Genomic DNA, 19039 nt, shown 5'->3' with positions numbered 1-19039 from the left:
AAATGAATAAAAAAACAAGAAATATATATTTGTTAATAATATATATTTATTTATAAACAGTTGTATTTCGTTAAAAATATTTATTTCACAAACAGAAATAATCTTGAAACTAAACTTTTTCTCTCTCAAATCAATCATCTGACCATACCTCAGCTACTCGATCCACCTCAGCATGAATCAGAAAGAGAGAATGAGAGAGTAGAAGAATAGAAACAAGAAAGTGTTTTACATTCAATTAAAATACAAATGTGTGAAATACATTATAACATATATGTCATATAAACATCAAACCTTAATGATATTAATAATACAAATTTAAATAATTTTATTGCCTTCTTCTATTTTCGATCCGCATGTGTATAAATGTCTTGATGTCAATCTAATATATTCAACCTAAATAAAAAATTTAACATTATAAGTATGTAAATAATTTAATACTATTATAAAATAATATAAGATTATATATATATATATATATATATATATATATATATACCCAGTAAGCAAAAAATCATTAACCTAACGTTATTACAATGATATTTTCTAATGTCTAACGTTTTCAAATATGTAGTTTTTAATGTTGTATACAACGTCACTCTGAACAAACTTTGACCCAGATTTCGAAATATCGACAATGTTCCTATAATATGTTTTTGTAACATTCTAATAATACTAAATAAATGCTGATTTAAATTTAATTTGTAACTATATTTTATCATTATATTAACATTAAATAATATTAATTCTAATATTTATGTGAAAGTGTTAATTACATTTTTCTATAACAATATTAATATTAACAAAATGTTTTCTATGATATATATACATATATATTCTAACATTTATTTAAAATTGTCATTAATATTTTACTTCTATTATAATTAACATTTCATTAACTTTTCATTTTTAGGAAGAAAATGGAAACATCAATATTATTATTATTAATATATTTTATTTCTATTATAAGTAATATATTTCTTCCACTAATTTACAATTCTTGTACACTTTTTATTTTTCAAGAAGAAAATGAAAACGTTACAATTTTAGAAATTTCAAATATAAAAAATTGTTTATATTTGAAACTTCTAAAATTATAACGTTTCTATTTTCTTCTTGGAAAATAAAAAAATGTGAAATTGTAAATTATTGGAAGAAATATATTACTTACAATAGAAATAAAATATATTAATAATAATAATGTTGATGTTTCCATTTCCTTCCTAAAAATGGAAAATATATATATTACGTACTTCATATATTATTGTGTTTATTTATTTTTTATATATAATACAATATATTTATATTATGTGTATGTATGTAGGGAGAGAGAAAAATATGAATGATGATAAGAAAATATCTGTAGAAAAACCTGTATTTATTTATTTCTATATATTTATCTATTTTCATATATAAATATAAAATTAAATTATATAAAAATATAAAAAGAAACAAACATCATTTTATGATATCACATAAATATTACACATTTATGTACCTAAGAGTAATGAAAATAAAAACATCTTAAGGAACAGATATTATATTCATTTGAAATATTTTACACCATGACAAAATTGTTGCATATAATGTCGCATATAATATCACAATCAGCAGAGGAGAGAATAAAGTAAAAAAAATTTGGTTTGAAACAATGGAATGACACTTTCTGCGTTTTTTTCGAAAATATATATATGTATAACCCTCTGTTATATACTATATAACATTTCTAATAATATAAAATAAAATTCTCTACTTTGTATTTAATATCAAAGTTCTACCTTGTTTTTACACATTCAAGTAATCTCTCATTTTCTTTTAAAACATATATTATTGAAAAAGGGAAATTGCCTATGTTTCCGGCGAACGAGCCTGAATTCAAGAGCTGTGCGAAAAAGAATGGAAGAGACAAACTATCATCCGCAATGCACGTATTGATATCATCGTTGCCATGGGATGGTATGCTTTCCTTGAATTAAAAAAAAAAAAAACAAAAGCAAACAAACAAATTCAAACAAACCAATTCCCTATCCATTGATATATGTTCTAAGCGTTTTCTCGGGAACAAAAGAAAAAAAGAAAAAAGAAAAGATCAATATATCTAACAGATTTTAAATCACAATGTCTAGCGATCTTTATAACGCGAGATCTATTTGCTCACTTTTAAGTCATACTGTCTTTGGTTTCAATAATTAAAAAAATACATATATCTCTAGTTATATATCATAAGCTAATAACTATATCACAGAGCTTGGTCATGGGTGCAAGCATGTATTTTTTTGTCTCAACTTCCCTCGACAGTAGTATATACCACCTGAAACATTTTAACACAAGTTGATATGAGCGAAGCAAAATCTAAAAGAATATTACAAAATAGTTGGTATGTATGTATATATGTAAATATGTATGCATACTATTTTCTCTGTATGCATAATATTTTTTACTCACTTACATAACTAAAGGCATGTTCCGATAAATACTACCACTAAAAATCTATAATTCATTTAACGCATAATATATAATTATTCATCTACACTGGTAGTGTATATCGGAACATATCCCAAATATTGACATGATCTAATAATTACCTTTTTCACACACAATGATAAAGATGATGGAAGCTTTTCTCCCTTGTTCCTTTCTTGCGTTATATCTGAAACATTTTGTCACAGAGATTAGTAGAGCACAATCTGTAATTGTAATTTGCTTCATACATTGGCCGTGTTTCGAATTTACTGCCAGTACTAAAAATCTATAGTTTACATCACGTGGATTGCGTTACGAAAAATGGACGGAACACGACTATGCGTTATAAAAAATGGACGGAACAATGGACTATAATTACACGTTACTTTGAACTAACGTTAACTAATTTTATTTTTGGACTGCGATCTAATTAATACTCTAGAATTATTAGAAAAGATCGTACCTTACGACTTAGCAGTCCTTTGTCCGTGTAATCCGGAAGATAAAACTTTTTCTTTGTTGACACTGGACGGCCTCAAACGAGAGAGATGTACGGAAGATAAAGCTCGACTAATGTCGATGTGTACCGGTGCCGGCAGTCCTACTTCCCAGCATGCCCTGAGCCAATCAGGACATGATATTGCAGTGTATTCGCTTACGTAAGCGCAAGTATCACTCGCTAACCAATTATCGACGTAGTAGCCGCTGCGCGCGCAACTACAAATGTTGTACATCGGCTAGCGGCCGATTCACAAAAAATTTTTATCAAACATGTATTATAAAACATATATTATTTAAATAATTTTATTGTTGAAGAATTTGGCATTGTTTATGCATTTGTTGGATTTTTTATCACACTAATAAAAACATTATTTTACTCTCATTTTATGTATAATAAAACTCACGTTATAAAATGTATATTTATATATATATTTCTTTTTTGTAAGTTATAAATACATTAGAATAATATTAAAAAAGAAACATTTATAACAACACAAAATTCTTTATTGCAATTACGTTATTCTTAATATAAAATTTGTAATAAATTAAAATTATTGCAACTATATTGAATTTAATATTAATAAATATATTACAATAATACTGATAAATATTTAAAATAATGTTTTTGGGATGTTTCTTTAATATTCAAAAATACTATATTATAAAATAATATGTTTAAAATATTTATAAAACATCATGTCAAAACGTTACAAAAATTTACATAAAATTAATGTTTCAAAAGATTGATTTAATGTTTCTTGCTTACTGGGTATATATATATATATATATATATATATATATATATATATAATATAATATATAATATATAAAATAAACAAACTTATTTAATTATAAAACATTTTTTTATATAACATAACACATAAACAAATGAAATATAACGCAAACATACAAAAAAATATAAAACACACACATGCAAATAGCATGTTCATATAAAGAATAAATTAAATAAGTAACATGCAATAAAATCACGCTCATGCAAATCACGCTCATGCAAATAATAGAATAAAATATATAATATAATATATACAATAATAGAATATATAGAATATGTAATATATAGAATATATATATATAATATATAATATATATAATAATAGAATATAACAGAGTTAATGTAATAGAAGATAGAATGACAGAAAAAATCACGGCATGAAGTTATAAAAATGTAAGTACATAAATATATATGAAACTGCACATGTAATATGTAAAATTCTGAAATGCAATATTAATGCAATGTTAAAAAAAGCTGAAAGTTAAAATCACACACAATGAATGTTAATGAACAAACTTAACATTATAATAAAACGCAATTAATAAGCAAAATAAATATATAAAACGCAAGCAACATAAATTTTAACCATAAAAATAAGACTGTATAGATTCGAATATAGTTAAATATAACAAATTTATAAATGTGAAACATTTAAAAGTTTCCTATTCTTTCTACTAATACTTTTGCATGCTTTATTATGTTGAGATAGTGAAAAATAAATACGCATGCGTAAAAATAATTTTATCAAAAAAATTGTAGGAAAATCTGGGCATGGCGGTTCAAAAACTATATTCTGTGCCAACTGAAAAAGATAATTGCCAATATTTCTCTTAAAACAATTATTTTCAAAATTTTTTACAAATAATTCTTCTAATTGATGTATATAAAAACAGAAATTATTACTTGGCATGTGTAAATTTCCGTATAAATTATTTTCATCGCTAGAATAAGCTCGAAAAGAACAATATAGAGCAGTATCGCCTAAGACAGTCTTATTTTCATTTACATATACCATACATGCATTACATGAATGAATTTCTGTACATCTTTTCATTAAAAATCCACATACATATGTAAATGCATTTTTTTCTGGCAGATCCATGGAGTAATAATCATGACTTGGGATATCTAAAATTTTACATGGCAAAGATGTAGTAAAATTTGGAGTATGATTAGCACAACTTGCTTCTTTAATGAAAGTTAACATTTGGTCATTATCTTGAGCACAATTTTGATTTTCTGAGTGCTGTAAATTGCATACTAAGTAATTTTTTAAAGGCACGTACAAATTGAATTGGAGTTGGATTCAAAGAATTACCACCTTGTTGCCTAATAGTACCAAAGAAATTTTCGACACAATCTTGATTAATTCTTCGTGTTTGAAGATAAGGAAAATTTAAATGTTTTAATGTATTCCATAATTGAATTATACTTGAAATTGTAATCTGCCAGCATTCAAAACATTTAATTTTTACAGTTGCATGTGAACCGTTAGTATTAATAATATTTATATGCCTAAACAAATTTAACATTTCTTTTAGGAATCTAATTTGTTTTTCGCTACCCGTGAAAACTTTTCCATATTCTTTTGGATTATTTAATGCAGATGAATTTAATATATCAAATAATTTATCTAATTTTTCAATAAAATCTATTGTGCCAAGTGCTTCATTTGAAAGAAAACCATAAGACATTTGCGTGCACATTCCTGCAGCTACCCGATTACTAAATACTTGAACAGCATATTTAACTTTCATTCGTTGAAAGGAATTCGGTTCAAGATGACATTTAGTTAAATTAGGAGCCATTTTTATCCATTGTTTACAATCTTTGTTATAAAAATCAACTACATGACTCCATGAAGCAATTTTATTATCAAATTGAAAGTTATATTTTAATAAATTATTACGGGTAGCTTTTATTAAATGAGGAGTATCAAAAATATAAATTACTTCCTCCTCATTAACTAAAAAAGTTGAATTTTCTCTCGAAATTCCTAATTCACGGGATAACTGTATAAAATTAGATCCCATATCTGTTATTAATGCATGCACAACAGCACCACAATTTCGCAACTTAATAATAATATTAAATATAATATTTTTTTAAACGACACTTTGACATGATGTTTCTACAAAACAAAAACAAACGGGAAATTTCCAATTTCCAGCAATGCTTCGTGCCATTATGACTAAAGCACCTTTCGCAGGCTGATGTGATTTTTCAATACCTGTATCTTGAAAGCCAATTATATCATCCTGCGATATATTATAAAATAAGTGAGCTTTCAAACTCATCTCATCAACGCACAATACACAATGTCTTTCCATTGGTGATAATGATTGCATTATTATACTTAATACTTCAAAAATTTTATCATTTATTCCAGGTACTATATTCCAAGATTGTGTAAATAATTGAAGAGAACGAACAGAAGGCAAAGCGAAACTTTTCAGCAATTCTCTATAAGTACGCGGACTTGAAAAAAATAATGATAATGCAAATTGCTTGAAATCGGAATCATATCTCCTTCCACGTTTGTTTTTGGTCAAAGCATTGATCTGCGCAGACAATAATTGTACAAAATGTCCCGAAAATAGCTTACCATCTAATCGTAGAATATTGTTGGCATCGCTGATTCCTTCGTTGATTTCTTGATTTTCCGTTTGGCTCTTCTTCTGTTTTTCTTTTTTCAGTCGAAGCCGTCGAACCATTTGCCGCAACTTGTTGTTCTGCTTCTTCAATTTTAAAACTTGCATACGTAGTTTTCTTTTGCGAGGACTATCATCCAATGATTTCTTCTTCCCCGTACGCATGGTGTTAGATGTGCTTCTGCAAAATACACAAATGTATTTATATGTAATGTAAATTAGACATTGAAGAAAAAGAATTTGGCAAAAAATCCTTTGTGATATATATATATATATATATATATATATATATATATATATGTATACATATATATATATATATATATATATATATATATATATGTATATCGCAAAACTAATATTTTATGATAAAGAAAAACTTACTGTTTATCTTTGTCATCTATTTGGTCTTCTGTTTGGATGTCTATTTCCTTTGTTTGGACATTACTGAAAAATTTTATACAATTGGATTATTACATTATGTTATTTTCACTTGAAATAACAAGAATATTGTTTTTGATTATCATTACCTTTTGCTTCCTTCTTGTACTGCTGCTGTCTTTTCCACTTCTTCTATTTCATTTCTTGTTGCTTCTTGTTGCTTCTCCAATGTTGTAACACTTGATCCTTTTGTCCTTCCTTCTATTTCTGTATTTCTATAAAAGCAATATATATTATAATACTCTCTCTCTCTTTCTATATATATATATATATATGTATATACATACATACAGTTATCATAATATAACAAAATAATGTTATTATTAAAAATAAAATATTTGGAACAATTATATAAATTATATAAGTAAAACCTTACTCCTTTTGAAAAGCTGGACCAAAAAATATGGTAGGTACAGCATCTGGATGTAATCGAATGACAGCCTTTTTTATAAGCCACTTGTCCTCAAAATACAAATGGCATAGTGTACAATTTTGGTATGCGTACTTTGGCCCTTTCAATTTCAAATCCATCCTTTTTGATGCCTGTATCCATTTCAACCACCTGTAAAGTGTAATGAAAATTCATAAATATAAAAGTATATGATATGTACATATTATTTACTTTAAAAATGAAAATATACATATATATATAATTAAATTACATATTTTATAAATAATAATTAAAACATTATCATACCTGTCATATTCCTTTGGAAATCTAAAAAAGTGCCGTTTTTCTAGGTTGATGAAACCCATACATCCTGGTACCAGTGTTCCGATTAGGGATTCCATGCGCGCGCATGTGCGGTTCTATGCATGAGCAATCATGACGTCACAGTTGACTACAGTAACGTAATAAGCAATATAAGCATATGTGATGTCCTATTTATGCTTTTCCTCTTTCCTTTTATCCTTTATAATAATTAATATGTATAAAATAATTAAATTATATATATATAACGTATCTTTATACACACATACATATTTTTATCTATAATTTTTTCATACGTTTTTATATAGCTGGGTAACGGTGCCCTTTTTTATTAGTATAAGGTACTTCACTAACAGCGTATTGCCGCACATGCGCGTAGAGGGAATCCCTAATCGGAACACTGCCTGGTACTGCGCACCATTGTTTGGTTTTCTTGTCCATGTTTCCCTTAGGCCTTCCGGATCACCAAACAGCACCTGAAAAAGAAGCTAAGATCAAGGTGTAAAAATTTCCTAACAAGAGAATTGAAAACCTATATAAATAAATAGGTTAACTATCCTCTTCGGGAAAGCTTCTACACACAAATAATTCTTTCACTTCACCACTTCACCACTTCTCACTTAATTTGCACCTCTAATCACGTATTCTCACTTCACTCGTGTAATTCTTGCTGACAAATATTTATGCCGGCATTTAATACTGAGATCAGTGAGCATTTAAACTGTGATTTAAACACAGATGTGATTTTACCGCCAAGAAAGAGAAAGAGAGAGAGAGCGAAAATCAAAGGAGAGAGTGAGAAGAAAGTACAGATGGCAGTACTGGTATACTCGCTGACTTCGCGCATGCGCATTCCATTTTATGCTACACAAAATCGGGAGAGTTGCGCTACTGTATATACTGTGATATCACTTTAATACAAAAGTGTACATTAACCTCTATTGATCATAAATCGAGAAGTAGTTTGTAATCTTCTAAGGAATATTATATATAATAGTGAAAATTTAATACATAATATTTCTGGGGTAACACTGTAACGATGTCAGCGACTAAAAAGCAATTTAACGAAAGACAGAAAATTAAGAAGATGAGGTAAAAATCTCCTTTATCGAAAAATCTCTTGCTTTAAATCTCTTTAACTAATTGGATTGAATTTTTGTTCAAGTAAGGCGCAGATGCAGCTAGCTATAATAAAAAAGAAGCAATGCGACGCGAAAGCTCTTGCAACAGTCGAGCAACTCTTGGAACCAAATGTAAATTCCGAGTGGCTACTTCAAAATGTAAGTGTGTTAACAAATATTGTCCCTGTATTTTGATATTTTATAACAATAATATTATTTATTAATTTTAATTTCAGTTAAGATTTATAAATAAAAGTCATATGGAAGATGTAATAGAAGAGAGAGCGATAGTAAAGTTATGTGGATATGTTCCCTGTTCGAAACCTTTGACTGTTGTTATCCGACAACAGTATCATATATCGATACATAGAAACAAAGTATATGATATTAGCAGACGGAAAAATTTTTGTAGTTCATCATGCTATGGCGCTGCCAATTATCTTCTTGAACAAATGCTGGAGAGTCCACTATGGTTGAGAGAAATAGATGATATTCCAATATTTCAAATATTACCTATTGATCCTAAGTCTAAACAATGTATTCCTGGAGATGAAATCAATATTAGTGAGATTAATCTGAAATCACAAAATATGAATACTGACAATATTGTTAACAAAGAATCTACAGAACATAGCACTGGCCAGCAAGCAAAAGAAGATGTATTATTAAGTCTCGAGGAAAAAAATATATATAGTTCTTATTTATCAAATAATGTAATTAATGATGACAATGTAAAACTAAAAGAGATTCCTGTAAATATTAATTCACAAAAGTTTGAAACTTCATCACACTTATATATGAATCAAGAGAAGAGAGATGATAATCATTCTGAAGAATCTATAGATTGGAAGAGCAACTATACTAATATTCACAAAATAAATTTAGATTCAGAGAATTTAGAAATAAAAGTTGCTGAGCAATCCGCAAATATTTTACACTTGCATGAATATAATAGCAGAGATGCACAAAACAAAAATGTACATGTTACATGCACTAATAATGATAGCAAAACATTACAGTCTGAATTAGATGAAATAATTAATGAAAACAATTGTAATAAAATGTTACAACCTTTAAGTGAAATAAGTAATGATACGAAAGACGTAAATAAAAAAAGTAATGAAAATAATGAAAAGCTACAGCCTCAATCAGATAAAACAAATAATAGTAATAATGATGATAGAAAAACTATACATCCTCAATTGGATGAAATATGTAATACTAATACCACAATTTCATCAAAATCTTACAATGAACAAAGAAAAAAGGGAAATGCAGATAGAATTAATAAAAATAAAAAGTATAAGCAGAAAGAATCTGACAATACAGAAGCACAAACTAATATTTACCATAAACTCATAACACATGTTGAAAAAAGTGTTAAAGAATGGATTACAAAAAATACACTTTGTCTTCTAATGGGTGAAATGGATGAGAAACACCAATTGTTACAAAATCTTACGCAGCAGGATAGGTATCAACAATTGTGCAAAAAATTAAACAGATTGCAGCTAGAAGATGAAAAGGAAGATCGTGTCAATTTAGAAAGAGATGAGCTCAAACCTCTGCCTCACTTCTCTGTACTTCAAGAAGAGGGAAAAAAGATCGACTTGAAGGTAATCAATTTTCTTAATTTCAATTGAACAGAATGTACCATAAATAATTGGTTTTAATATATGCATAGGTGCGTGCATTTTACAAAGGAGAAATGACAATATCGCCTGAAGATGATAAAGAATCAAAAAGTAAAGACGATGATTCTGTATTACCATTAACGGATGCTCACGCTCCTAATGCACTTCGTCGCCGAATTTTCTTGGATAAGCTTAATAAAATGTAATAGCTTCCATTTCAATATAATTAGAAATTGTCAGATGTTAAAAAAGTTTAATATCTGTGCTTTATCTATATTAGCGTTATTTAGCGAATAATTTTGTATTTATATCGATTACAGATTGCCAGATTTGATGCGTGCTTTAACGCTCAATGTGGACAGTTCTTCAATGGCACAGTGTACTTATGATCAAGAGAGATATTTGTTAATCAAAATCTTGATTAGCACTTTTAATTTATCTGCTACAAACATTATTTTTAAAACTGCCGAATGGACACTCGTAGGACTCATCGTGATTAAAATGTAAGAATTTAATTACAAAGCTTAACTGGATTGTAAAATTAAAAAAAATGCATATAATTTCAGGTTAAGTTTAATTGATGTACAATTGCAATCATTGCTCCAATCTAAACAAACTTCAATGTATACATCAATGATTCTTACAACATACAAACTGGATTCTAGCTATTTGGACAGATTCATAATGGAAGTGACAAACACTGTAAATACATCCAAATAAAATAATAAACAATGTTAATTGAAAACTGTGCAAGGTATAAATTCTTATAAATTAGTTTTATAATTTTTTAATTTTATTATCTATCTCCTTACATTTTTAAACTGATATAAAATACATTTCAAAAAGTTCAATTAGTTATTGTATGTAATAATATATTGCCTATTAGAATAATTATAATAATATGGAGTATGTTCCTTATCATTATAAAATTACTAATAAAAATAAAAAATTTTATATCAGAATCTGATATACTTACAAAATAAAAGATTAAAGACAAAAGATATATGTATGTACAAATGTGATAGCACATTTCACAGTGATGTATACTTTGTATTCATAAATCAAAGTAGCTCAACTTTCCTTTTTTTTTTATATTTTTATTTTTAATTAGAAATTCCTAAAGTGGACATGTACTCGATGTTGGTGTTGGTATCCCAGTAAGAGCAGGGGAAGAACAATCAAGACCTAATGTGTCCATTTGAACTGTAGATGCTAATTGATCTTCTGTAGAATGACTTCCAACTTTATCACGTAAAGATTCATAAAGATTATGAACTGCTTCGTTATGCTACAAAAATATGAGATATTTAATTAATGTTATAGAAGATCCTTTATACGATATTACTGCATATATGTGAATGCATATAACAATTAACATAAATTATTTTTAAATATTCCAATACATTACCTGACTTGTTGGTTGCAAAGCTTTCAATAATGAATGTAACCGTGCGGATGGCAATTTCGGATGTATATACCAAAGTAACTTCAACAAGTGTCGTGTAACATTATCTCTACCTAAACCAGCCAGAAAAAATTCGTCGAAAATTACTGTACAGAATGACTCATTTGAGAATTCATCAGCCATGTTTAGTATTAATAATGAAACCTACAATTAAAAATTAAATTTGATATAACAGCTTGCAAATAAAATTTGTCATTTTGGATTTAAATGACAAACTGTGTAAAAAATGCTTTGTTTCCATAATAATTTCATATAAAATGTAGGTATATTAAAATGAATACGTTACCAATGTATGTAAAAATGGATCTTCAAAAGCTCGTTGTGCTTGACAATTTGGAAGTGTTGCTAGCACTCTCATTAAACCTCTAGCATCCCCTCTGCCTCTTCCAACTCCACCACCACCTCCGACATGTAACGCATAGTACATTGATAAAACTGCTGCTACTCCAGACAGCTGAGCATATGCTTGGCACGCATCAGGAGGTGGTCCAGAATGTTCGATAATAGCAATTGCACTTTCTCTCTCGTCAGGTGGAAGTCTACAATTCAATTGTCTTATTTGATCATCAACCTAAAAATTAATTATATTATTTATATATATGTATCAATACTTCTTTCTTTTTCTTTATATTATAAAAGTTTGAAAATTAATCCTTTATAGAAATTTTTTAATTAATTATATCATAAAATTACCATAAGTGACATAAGTGCTGGCAAGAACTTTGTAACAACTTGAATGTCCAATTTTGGTTCTTTAAAGTCTTGTGAATCAATCATCTGCCAAGCAGACAATCCCAATGCAAGCATTCTCAATAGTAGTACAAGCACTGCATTTTCCCTGGGTAACGCTTCGCTATTTATCAAATGAAGAGCTATTTTGATTGCACTGCTAGCGAGAAAGTTTACTGCATAAGGATCACATAAAGTCATACTTAGATCCCCCAACACCTGCTCTTGTCCTCTCTATAAAAAACTATAGATCATTTTCTTAATCTAACAAATGATATTAAAACACAAGTTTATATTTTAATTTTTTACCTTAATACTATCTAGAAAACCTTGCAACTCACGAGATCTTTTAACATCCACATTCTTTTCTCTTATACATGCATCCAGACACCAAGTAAACTTGTGACAAGGATCTACAGAAATAATATCTTGCACCTAACAAATAATGTTCAACAAAATTAAAGATACAGTAAATTTGTCATATATCACTAGTTTACTGACAATAAAAAAAGAATTAATTAACAATAATTTATACTACATATATTTACCTCTAAATCATGTAATGCCATGAGCAATTCTGCTCTTAAAGTACAATAATGAATATTTTTTGTACGTAGGAACAAAGTCCTTAAAAATTGCAGTACCATATCATACAATTTCACACTATGCCCAATCATATGAGCTAACTTTTGTACCACTTCACCCTGCCTCCTCACCTATATAAAACAAGAAAAAATCATTGATAAATATACCAATTGTAAATTTATAATTAATTATGACTTACCTTAGGAGATGGTGTAAAAAATAGACTATTCAAGTTACGATGATCAAATAAAATTTGTTCTTTTTCAATGATATAACGACTAAATAATGGAGATACTTCGTCTCCAAAAAGACTCTGATTATCTTTCCATATTTGGCGTTTTACTTCTGTATCGGCATCATTATATAGCTCCTTTTCTCCAACTAACACGCGCAGATATTTCTCTTCAATGTGCGGGGTATTTCTTAAGATACACATAACAACAGGTCGCAAGCCAGTGACTCTCACAGCAGGAAAACTTTTAGATAGTAATTCCTTCAGTCTTCTATCGCCGGAGGAACCTTTATCGGCTTTTTCGACTCCGATTTCATTAATTTGTTTAATCAATTTTTCCCGTAATTCTTCGAGAACCGAAGCATGAAAATCTAATCTTCTAACTCCATGTAGATCAAGTAGAGGTAACATAGGTCTCAATGATGGTAATAATATACCATTTTCTAGCTGAAATATGATAGTTGTTGCCACTATATGCATATTTATTACATTTGAAATAATTAATTTATATTGTACTATATTAGATTATAAAATTTTTATAAAATTTATATTGTACTATATTAGATTATAAAATTTTTGACTATTTACTTGAAATTCCTCAATGGCTTTCAATGGATCTGTACAACTTGTTAAAGCATCTCTTAAAAACACTGGTCCAGGTATACCAAGATCTTCCAGTCCATTGCCACTTTCACCGTTATTCTTCATCGAATTCATCATTTTATTTTATTTTTTTATTACACTATGCAAAATACCACATATTTATATTTGCCTCCAATTGTTTATATTGTATTATAAATTGTCTCTTTATACGCACGTGTACACACGATACAAATTTCGTGATCTACGTGTCGACGACATATTTACACAAATTACTTGATATTTTCTTCTTCAAATCAAAATTAATTATTTGTAAATTGTACGATGTAGCCCCGTTTATGCATTTACTTGGGAATATCAATTATACAACAGCTGATACACTTACACTTGTAATAATGATTCGTATTAAGTAAAGGTGAAAGCACATAAAATTGCATAGGCGCATAACCATAAGCATAAGGAAATTGATTGGTCCACAAATATATGCATAAGAAAATGAACCAATCAATTTCCTTATGCTTATGGTTATGCGCTTATGCAATTTTATGTGCTTTCACCTTTAGCCGGAAATTTTTCAGCCAACCAAAAATCTCCTTATGGAATCGTTTGTATTTCGTATGAAGATGTTTGAAGTGTGATTAAAAACGTTTGTGAGTAATTAGAATAATTATAAAAAATTAATCATTTTTACAGTATGTATACATACTGTAAAAATGATTAATTTTTTATAATTATTCTAATTACTCACAAACGTTTTTAATCACACTTCAAACATCTTCATACGAAATACAAACGATTCCATAAGGAGATTTTTGGTTGGCTGAAAAATTTCCGGCTAACTTAATACGAATGTAATAATGGGCCTGTTCTTTTTAGCTGCACTGCTGCACTAGTGCAATTAGTTAGAGTGAAACAAAGTATGTTTGTCTCTTTCTAACTTATTGCACTAGTGCAGCAGTGCAGCTAAAAAGAACAGACCCCGTTTCGTATTATGGGGGATTCACACTGCGTCCGATGTACGATGTACGACGTCCGATATCCAATAAGGCCCAGTTCCACAACTTATTTTAACCGAAGTTTAGCTCGTTAAAGAAGGATTTACGTTGCGTCCCAAACCCATTGGTTCATATTCTGAATCCTCTTTTATTGATAAAAGTGCCTTTAAAAGTGGCTTATAAGCCTTCTGATTGGCTGTAAGCCACTTTTAGAGACACTTTTATCGATAAAAGAGGATTCAGAATATGGATAGTATCCAATCGAACGTCATACATCGGACATTGAACGCAATGTAAATTCTCCTTTATGCCCGATTTCATCAACCGTGTTTAAAGCCGACGGTACACGGTACGATTTTTCGTACTGGATTTGATAAGATTTAGTAAAATACTAAAAATGCACCAATCAGAATGCAACATTTCTAATATTTTACTAAATCTTATCAAATCCAGTACGAAAAATTGTATCGTGTGCCGTAGGGTTAACTTTAAGGGGATCCTAAAGTGACTTTTTTACCGATATAACATTAATATAACATTATATTATATTAAGCATTTACTATTCTGTGCAATTAATAAAAAGATTTCGGTACAAAAGAAATATAATGTTATATCGGTAAAAAAGTCACTTTAGGATCCCCTTAAGCAAATATTGTTACGACTTTTTTACGATTTTTCAATTTTTTTTGTTTTTTAACATAAAATCGGGAGGTTCCCGGTTTGTTTCTGTGTGTACTTTAATCGTGGAGAAGCATTTACTATTCTGTGCAATTAATAAAAAGATTTCGGTACAAAAGAAATATAATGTTATATCGGTAAAAAAGTCACTTTAGGATCCCCTTAAGCAAATATTGTTACGACTTTTTTACGATTTTTCAATTTTTTGTGGTTTTTAACATAAAATCGGGGGTTCCCGGTTTGTTTCTGTGTGTACTTTAATCGTGGAGAAGCATTTACTATTCTGTGCAATTAATAAAAAGATTTCGATACAAAAAGAAATATAATGTTATATCGGTAAAAGAGTCACTTTAGGATCCCCTTAATCTTAGATTTCACCAGAGAGAAGCCTGAGAGCGGCCATGCCCCTGATTTAGGGCCTCCGCACAAGGTGTTCCGTATCGCATTACGTTACGTTAAGTATAGATCGTAAATTTAACTCCGTACGTAAAATTAAACTTCAGTCAACGCACAGAAGAAATCGTAACGTAAAGACGAAATGTCTTTACGTTACGATATCTTCTGTGCGTTGACTGAAGTTTAATTTTACGTACGGAGTTAAATTTACGATCTATACTTAACGTAACGTAATGCGATACGGAACACCTTGTGCGGAGGCCCTTAGGTGGAACCCGTATTTGAAGCGCCTCTATGTTCATAAAACGTGGACATTGAATTACATAGCCATGTCCATGAAACTTTTCAAAGGGTAACATGCTATGTCCACGATTTGTGGTTCTGTTCCGTGCTATATGCACAAAGTGCCGGCAATATGACTGCAAAAATATGAATGCAAGACAAGTTATGTATACATCTTTAATGTAAATAAGATTTGTGGTCTCTCTTTCTCCATATATATATATATATATATATATATATATCAAATTATACTTTGTATATTTAATTATATTTAGTTATAATATTTATAATTATATATGTAGTTATAACACTATTAAATTCCATTAGAGAGTTAATAATATATACAGAGTATATCATTTTTTTAATATACACAGCAAAATATCTCTTAAACAATATATTTTAGAGAAAAATATTTCAGACAAAAGTTGTAGGATTTCGAAGGAGAAAGAAGTTGTTAAGAAGGCGTTAATAATCTATTTACATAAAAAAACAAGATAATTTTATTAAAAAAAAGACTCAAATAACTTAGAAACTCACCCTTTAGGAAAAAATTAATAGCACTAACTTTCTTCTTCGAAATTTTACAACTTTTGTCTGAAATATTTGTATACATTGTTCAAGAGATATTTGCTGTGTAAGTTAAAATGGAACATCTTGCATATCAAATTATACTTTGTATATTTAGATATATTTTGAACTTAGTGCAGAATTTTCTGCGCTTTTATAATTATTAAATATTTTTAATTTAAATTATTATATAAGTCCGTAGGGAACCGCGTGATTTCGATGATTCATTACTGAACAATTTCATCGACTCACTTCCTTTTTTTGACTTGCTGCTCATCAATGTCAAATAACCAAAACGAAATTTCATCAGTTGGTAAGAAATTAAAGAGTTTCTATGTATCATTAAAAGAAAAAGATTTTGTTTAATCTTTAAACACTGTTAGAAATATCACGTTTCTTACTAATAACTTATTTAAAAATTAAATTTGCATTAATTATAATAATATCAAGGAATAAAAATCATACTATGAGAGACTAGACTGATCAAAATGTCAAGATAATTATCAAATAAAATAAAAAAATAAATATTAAAAAATATATAATAAATAAATATAAATAAAAATATATAACAAATAAAACAAATAATTTAGATAAATATATTATCTATGTACAATTTTCTAATTGTTAATTTGTTTTTAACATATTACAGGTTCTACTAAAAAGAGTATTCCAAACTCCACCAATAAAGATTGCGAAGAAGCGATTCAAAAATGGTTAAGAAGAGCAAAGGAACGCAGCAATAATAAGAATAAAAACCAAGGAGAAAATAACAACAATTAATTTTTTAATTTAATTATTATTGTAATATTATTATTCTTTTCAATTTTTATATATTGCTGTTCTTTCCAATTTAATATTTTTTTCTTTTAGTTTATATACTTTATAGTTTACACACACACATACACGTATATATATTAGTTTATGCATTTAGTTTATAAATTTGTTTAGTTTATGAGTTTTAGTTTATAGATATTTTGATAATAAAATATTGTGATATGCAATATGTAAAACAATGTGATATATGATACTTGTAAAGTTGAAAGTATATATAAGTACCATTGTGATAAAATGTTGATATGCAAAATATACAGGGTGTTTCATTTTAATCCGACCAGTCGAATATCTCGAAAACCAAGCCCGGGAGAGAAAAATATTTCAGACAAAAGTTGTTTGGTTTCGAGGGCGCTATAAGATGGTGACAATGATTTGACCTTGAACAGTCATTTGAAGGTCACATAAAGGTCACCTTAAATTTCTTAAATGGAATACCCTATATATTTTTGCACATTCTTGTAGCTGACATCGAGAGCTTTCCAAAACGCTATAATTAAGTACCTTTTCGTTAAGTACTTTTTGAGTTATGAGGCTTATATATAAGGGAAATAATTTCTTAATTCTACATAAACCGTAAAATATCTAGTAAAATATTCATTTTTCGATTATCTTACCTTGTACTTTTACGTACAAAATAATGAGAGGAATCAATTGGTGTAAAGAAAACACATAGTTGTTTTGAAGAAAAAATATGTAATTCAATTCCATATTTTTTCTTAAAAACAATTATGTGTTTTTTTTACACCAATTGATTCCTCTCATTATTTTGTACATAAAAGTATTAAGGTAAGATAATCGAAAAGTGAATACTTTACAAGATATTTTACGGTTTATGTAAAATTAAGAAAATATTTCAACCCTCATAACTCAAAAAGTACTTAACGAAAAGGTACTTAATGATAGTGTTTTGGAAAGCTCTCGAGATAAGCTACAAGAGTGTGCAAAAATATATAGGGTGTTCCATTTAAAAAAATTGAAGTGACCTTCACGTGACCTTCAAATGACTCTTCAAGGTCAAACCAATGATACCATCTTATGGCCCCCTCGAAACCAAACAACTTTTGTCTGAAATATTTTTCTCTCCCGGGCTTGGTTTTCGAGATATTCGACTGGTCGGATTAAAATGAAACACCCTGTATATGAATTAATACATGTGATAGTGTAAAACATATAAAGTGTAATAATGTTTATTGGCGGATATTGATTCGTTTTTTGAGGTAAAAGGGGAGAATAAATTATTGCATATAATAAAATGTAATAATAATTTTCACCTTTTTATCTCAGGAAACAGAGATCAGTGTTTGCCAGTGTACATACAGAATAACAATATAAATCAAAAATAAATATTCTTCCAGTTTTCTAT

General features: G+C 28.3%; 3 protein-coding genes and 1 long non-coding RNA gene across 13 annotated transcripts in view; 2 read left to right on the top strand and 2 right to left on the bottom strand.

The window, feature by feature from the left end:
- Window positions 1–28: 28 nt before the first annotated feature.
- On the bottom strand, window positions 29–8535 carry LOC145971066 (uncharacterized). 6 transcript variants are annotated; one of them, XR_014438735.1, is made up of 9 exons: window positions 7964–8535; window positions 7544–7614; window positions 7223–7408; window positions 6936–7061; window positions 6790–6852; window positions 6360–6586; window positions 2924–3197; window positions 2583–2647; window positions 1359–2308 (listed from the first exon to the last, which is right to left on the bottom strand). XR_014438735.1 is itself a non-coding variant. In XM_083098344.1 (7 exons), exons 1-7 carry the CDS (start codon window positions 7997–7999, stop codon window positions 389–391), a joined length of 714 nt encoding a protein of 237 aa, XP_082954470.1. In that variant the 5' UTR covers window positions 8000–8534; the 3' UTR covers window positions 29–388. The 6 variants fall into 6 exon arrangements, 1 of the variants encoding a protein (XP_082954470.1); XR_014438736.1 differs by having other exon boundaries at window positions 2929–3197; XR_014438738.1 differs by having other exon boundaries at window positions 7544–7758; window positions 7855–8517.
- On the top strand, window positions 8304–11058 carry LOC145971057 (putative RNA polymerase II subunit B1 CTD phosphatase RPAP2). 2 transcript variants are annotated; one of them, XM_083098320.1, is made up of 6 exons: window positions 8304–8650; window positions 8728–8838; window positions 8916–10295; window positions 10364–10515; window positions 10634–10816; window positions 10880–11058. In XM_083098320.1, exons 2-6 carry the CDS (start codon window positions 8734–8736, stop codon window positions 11031–11033), a joined length of 1974 nt encoding a protein of 657 aa, XP_082954446.1. In that variant the 5' UTR covers window positions 8304–8650; window positions 8728–8733; the 3' UTR covers window positions 11034–11058. The 2 variants fall into 2 exon arrangements, with proteins under 2 accessions (XP_082954446.1, XP_082954445.1); XM_083098319.1 differs by having other exon boundaries at window positions 8305–8650; window positions 8724–8838.
- Nelf-b (negative elongation factor B) overlaps window positions 10869–19039 on the bottom strand; it is a 21229-nt gene continuing 13058 nt past the window's right edge. The window contains exons 1-10 of one of the 4 annotated variants that reach the window (XM_083098323.1): window positions 14310–14326; window positions 14142–14213; window positions 13913–14066; window positions 13292–13771; window positions 13056–13223; window positions 12817–12942; window positions 12472–12741; window positions 12065–12349; window positions 11722–11922; window positions 10869–11601 (exon numbers count right to left, since the gene is read on the bottom strand). In XM_083098323.1, the coding sequence (XP_082954449.1) occupies window positions 11431–11601; window positions 11722–11922; window positions 12065–12349; window positions 12472–12741; window positions 12817–12942; window positions 13056–13223; window positions 13292–13771; window positions 13913–14044 (1833 nt within the window). In that variant the 5' untranslated portion in view covers window positions 14045–14066; window positions 14142–14213; window positions 14310–14326 and the 3' untranslated portion in view covers window positions 10869–11430. The other 3 variants (XM_083098321.1, XM_083098324.1, XM_083098322.1) reach the window with 3 other exon arrangements.
- On the top strand, window positions 17037–17855 carry LOC145971076 (uncharacterized). Its single transcript, XR_014438750.1, has 2 exons — window positions 17037–17155; window positions 17492–17855. It is a non-coding gene; the product is annotated as an uncharacterized LOC145971076 (long non-coding RNA).

The sequence above is a fragment of the Camponotus vicinus genome, unplaced genomic scaffold, assembly GCF_025532165.1.
Source record: "Camponotus vicinus isolate PSW18456_S1 unplaced genomic scaffold, iyCamVici1.0 SCAF_4, whole genome shotgun sequence".
Classification (NCBI taxonomy): domain Eukaryota; kingdom Metazoa; phylum Arthropoda; class Insecta; order Hymenoptera; family Formicidae; genus Camponotus; species Camponotus vicinus.
This window is presented reverse-complemented; position numbering and strand designations above follow the sequence as displayed.

Coding starts and splice junctions, on each gene's coding strand:
- LOC145971066 (XM_083098344.1), bottom strand. CDS start 7,999: ATGGACAAGAAAACCAAACAATGGTGCGCAGTACCA. Junction 7,409..7,543: donor TTTCCAAAGGAATATGACAG/GTATGATAATGT, acceptor TACACTTTACAG/GTGGTTGAAATGGATACAGG. Junction 6,853..6,935: donor GTACAAGAAGGAAGCAAAAG/GTAATGATAATC, acceptor AAAATTTTTCAG/TAATGTCCAAACAAAGGAAA.
- LOC145971057 (XM_083098319.1), top strand. CDS start 8,598: ATGTCAGCGACTAAAAAGCAATTTAACGAAAGACAGAAAATTAAGAAG. Junction 8,651..8,723: donor CAGAAAATTAAGAAGATGAG/GTAAAAATCTCC, acceptor TTTTTGTTCAAG/TAAGGCGCAGATGCAGCTAG. Junction 10,817..10,879: donor GGACTCATCGTGATTAAAAT/GTAAGAATTTAA, acceptor ATATAATTTCAG/GTTAAGTTTAATTGATGTAC.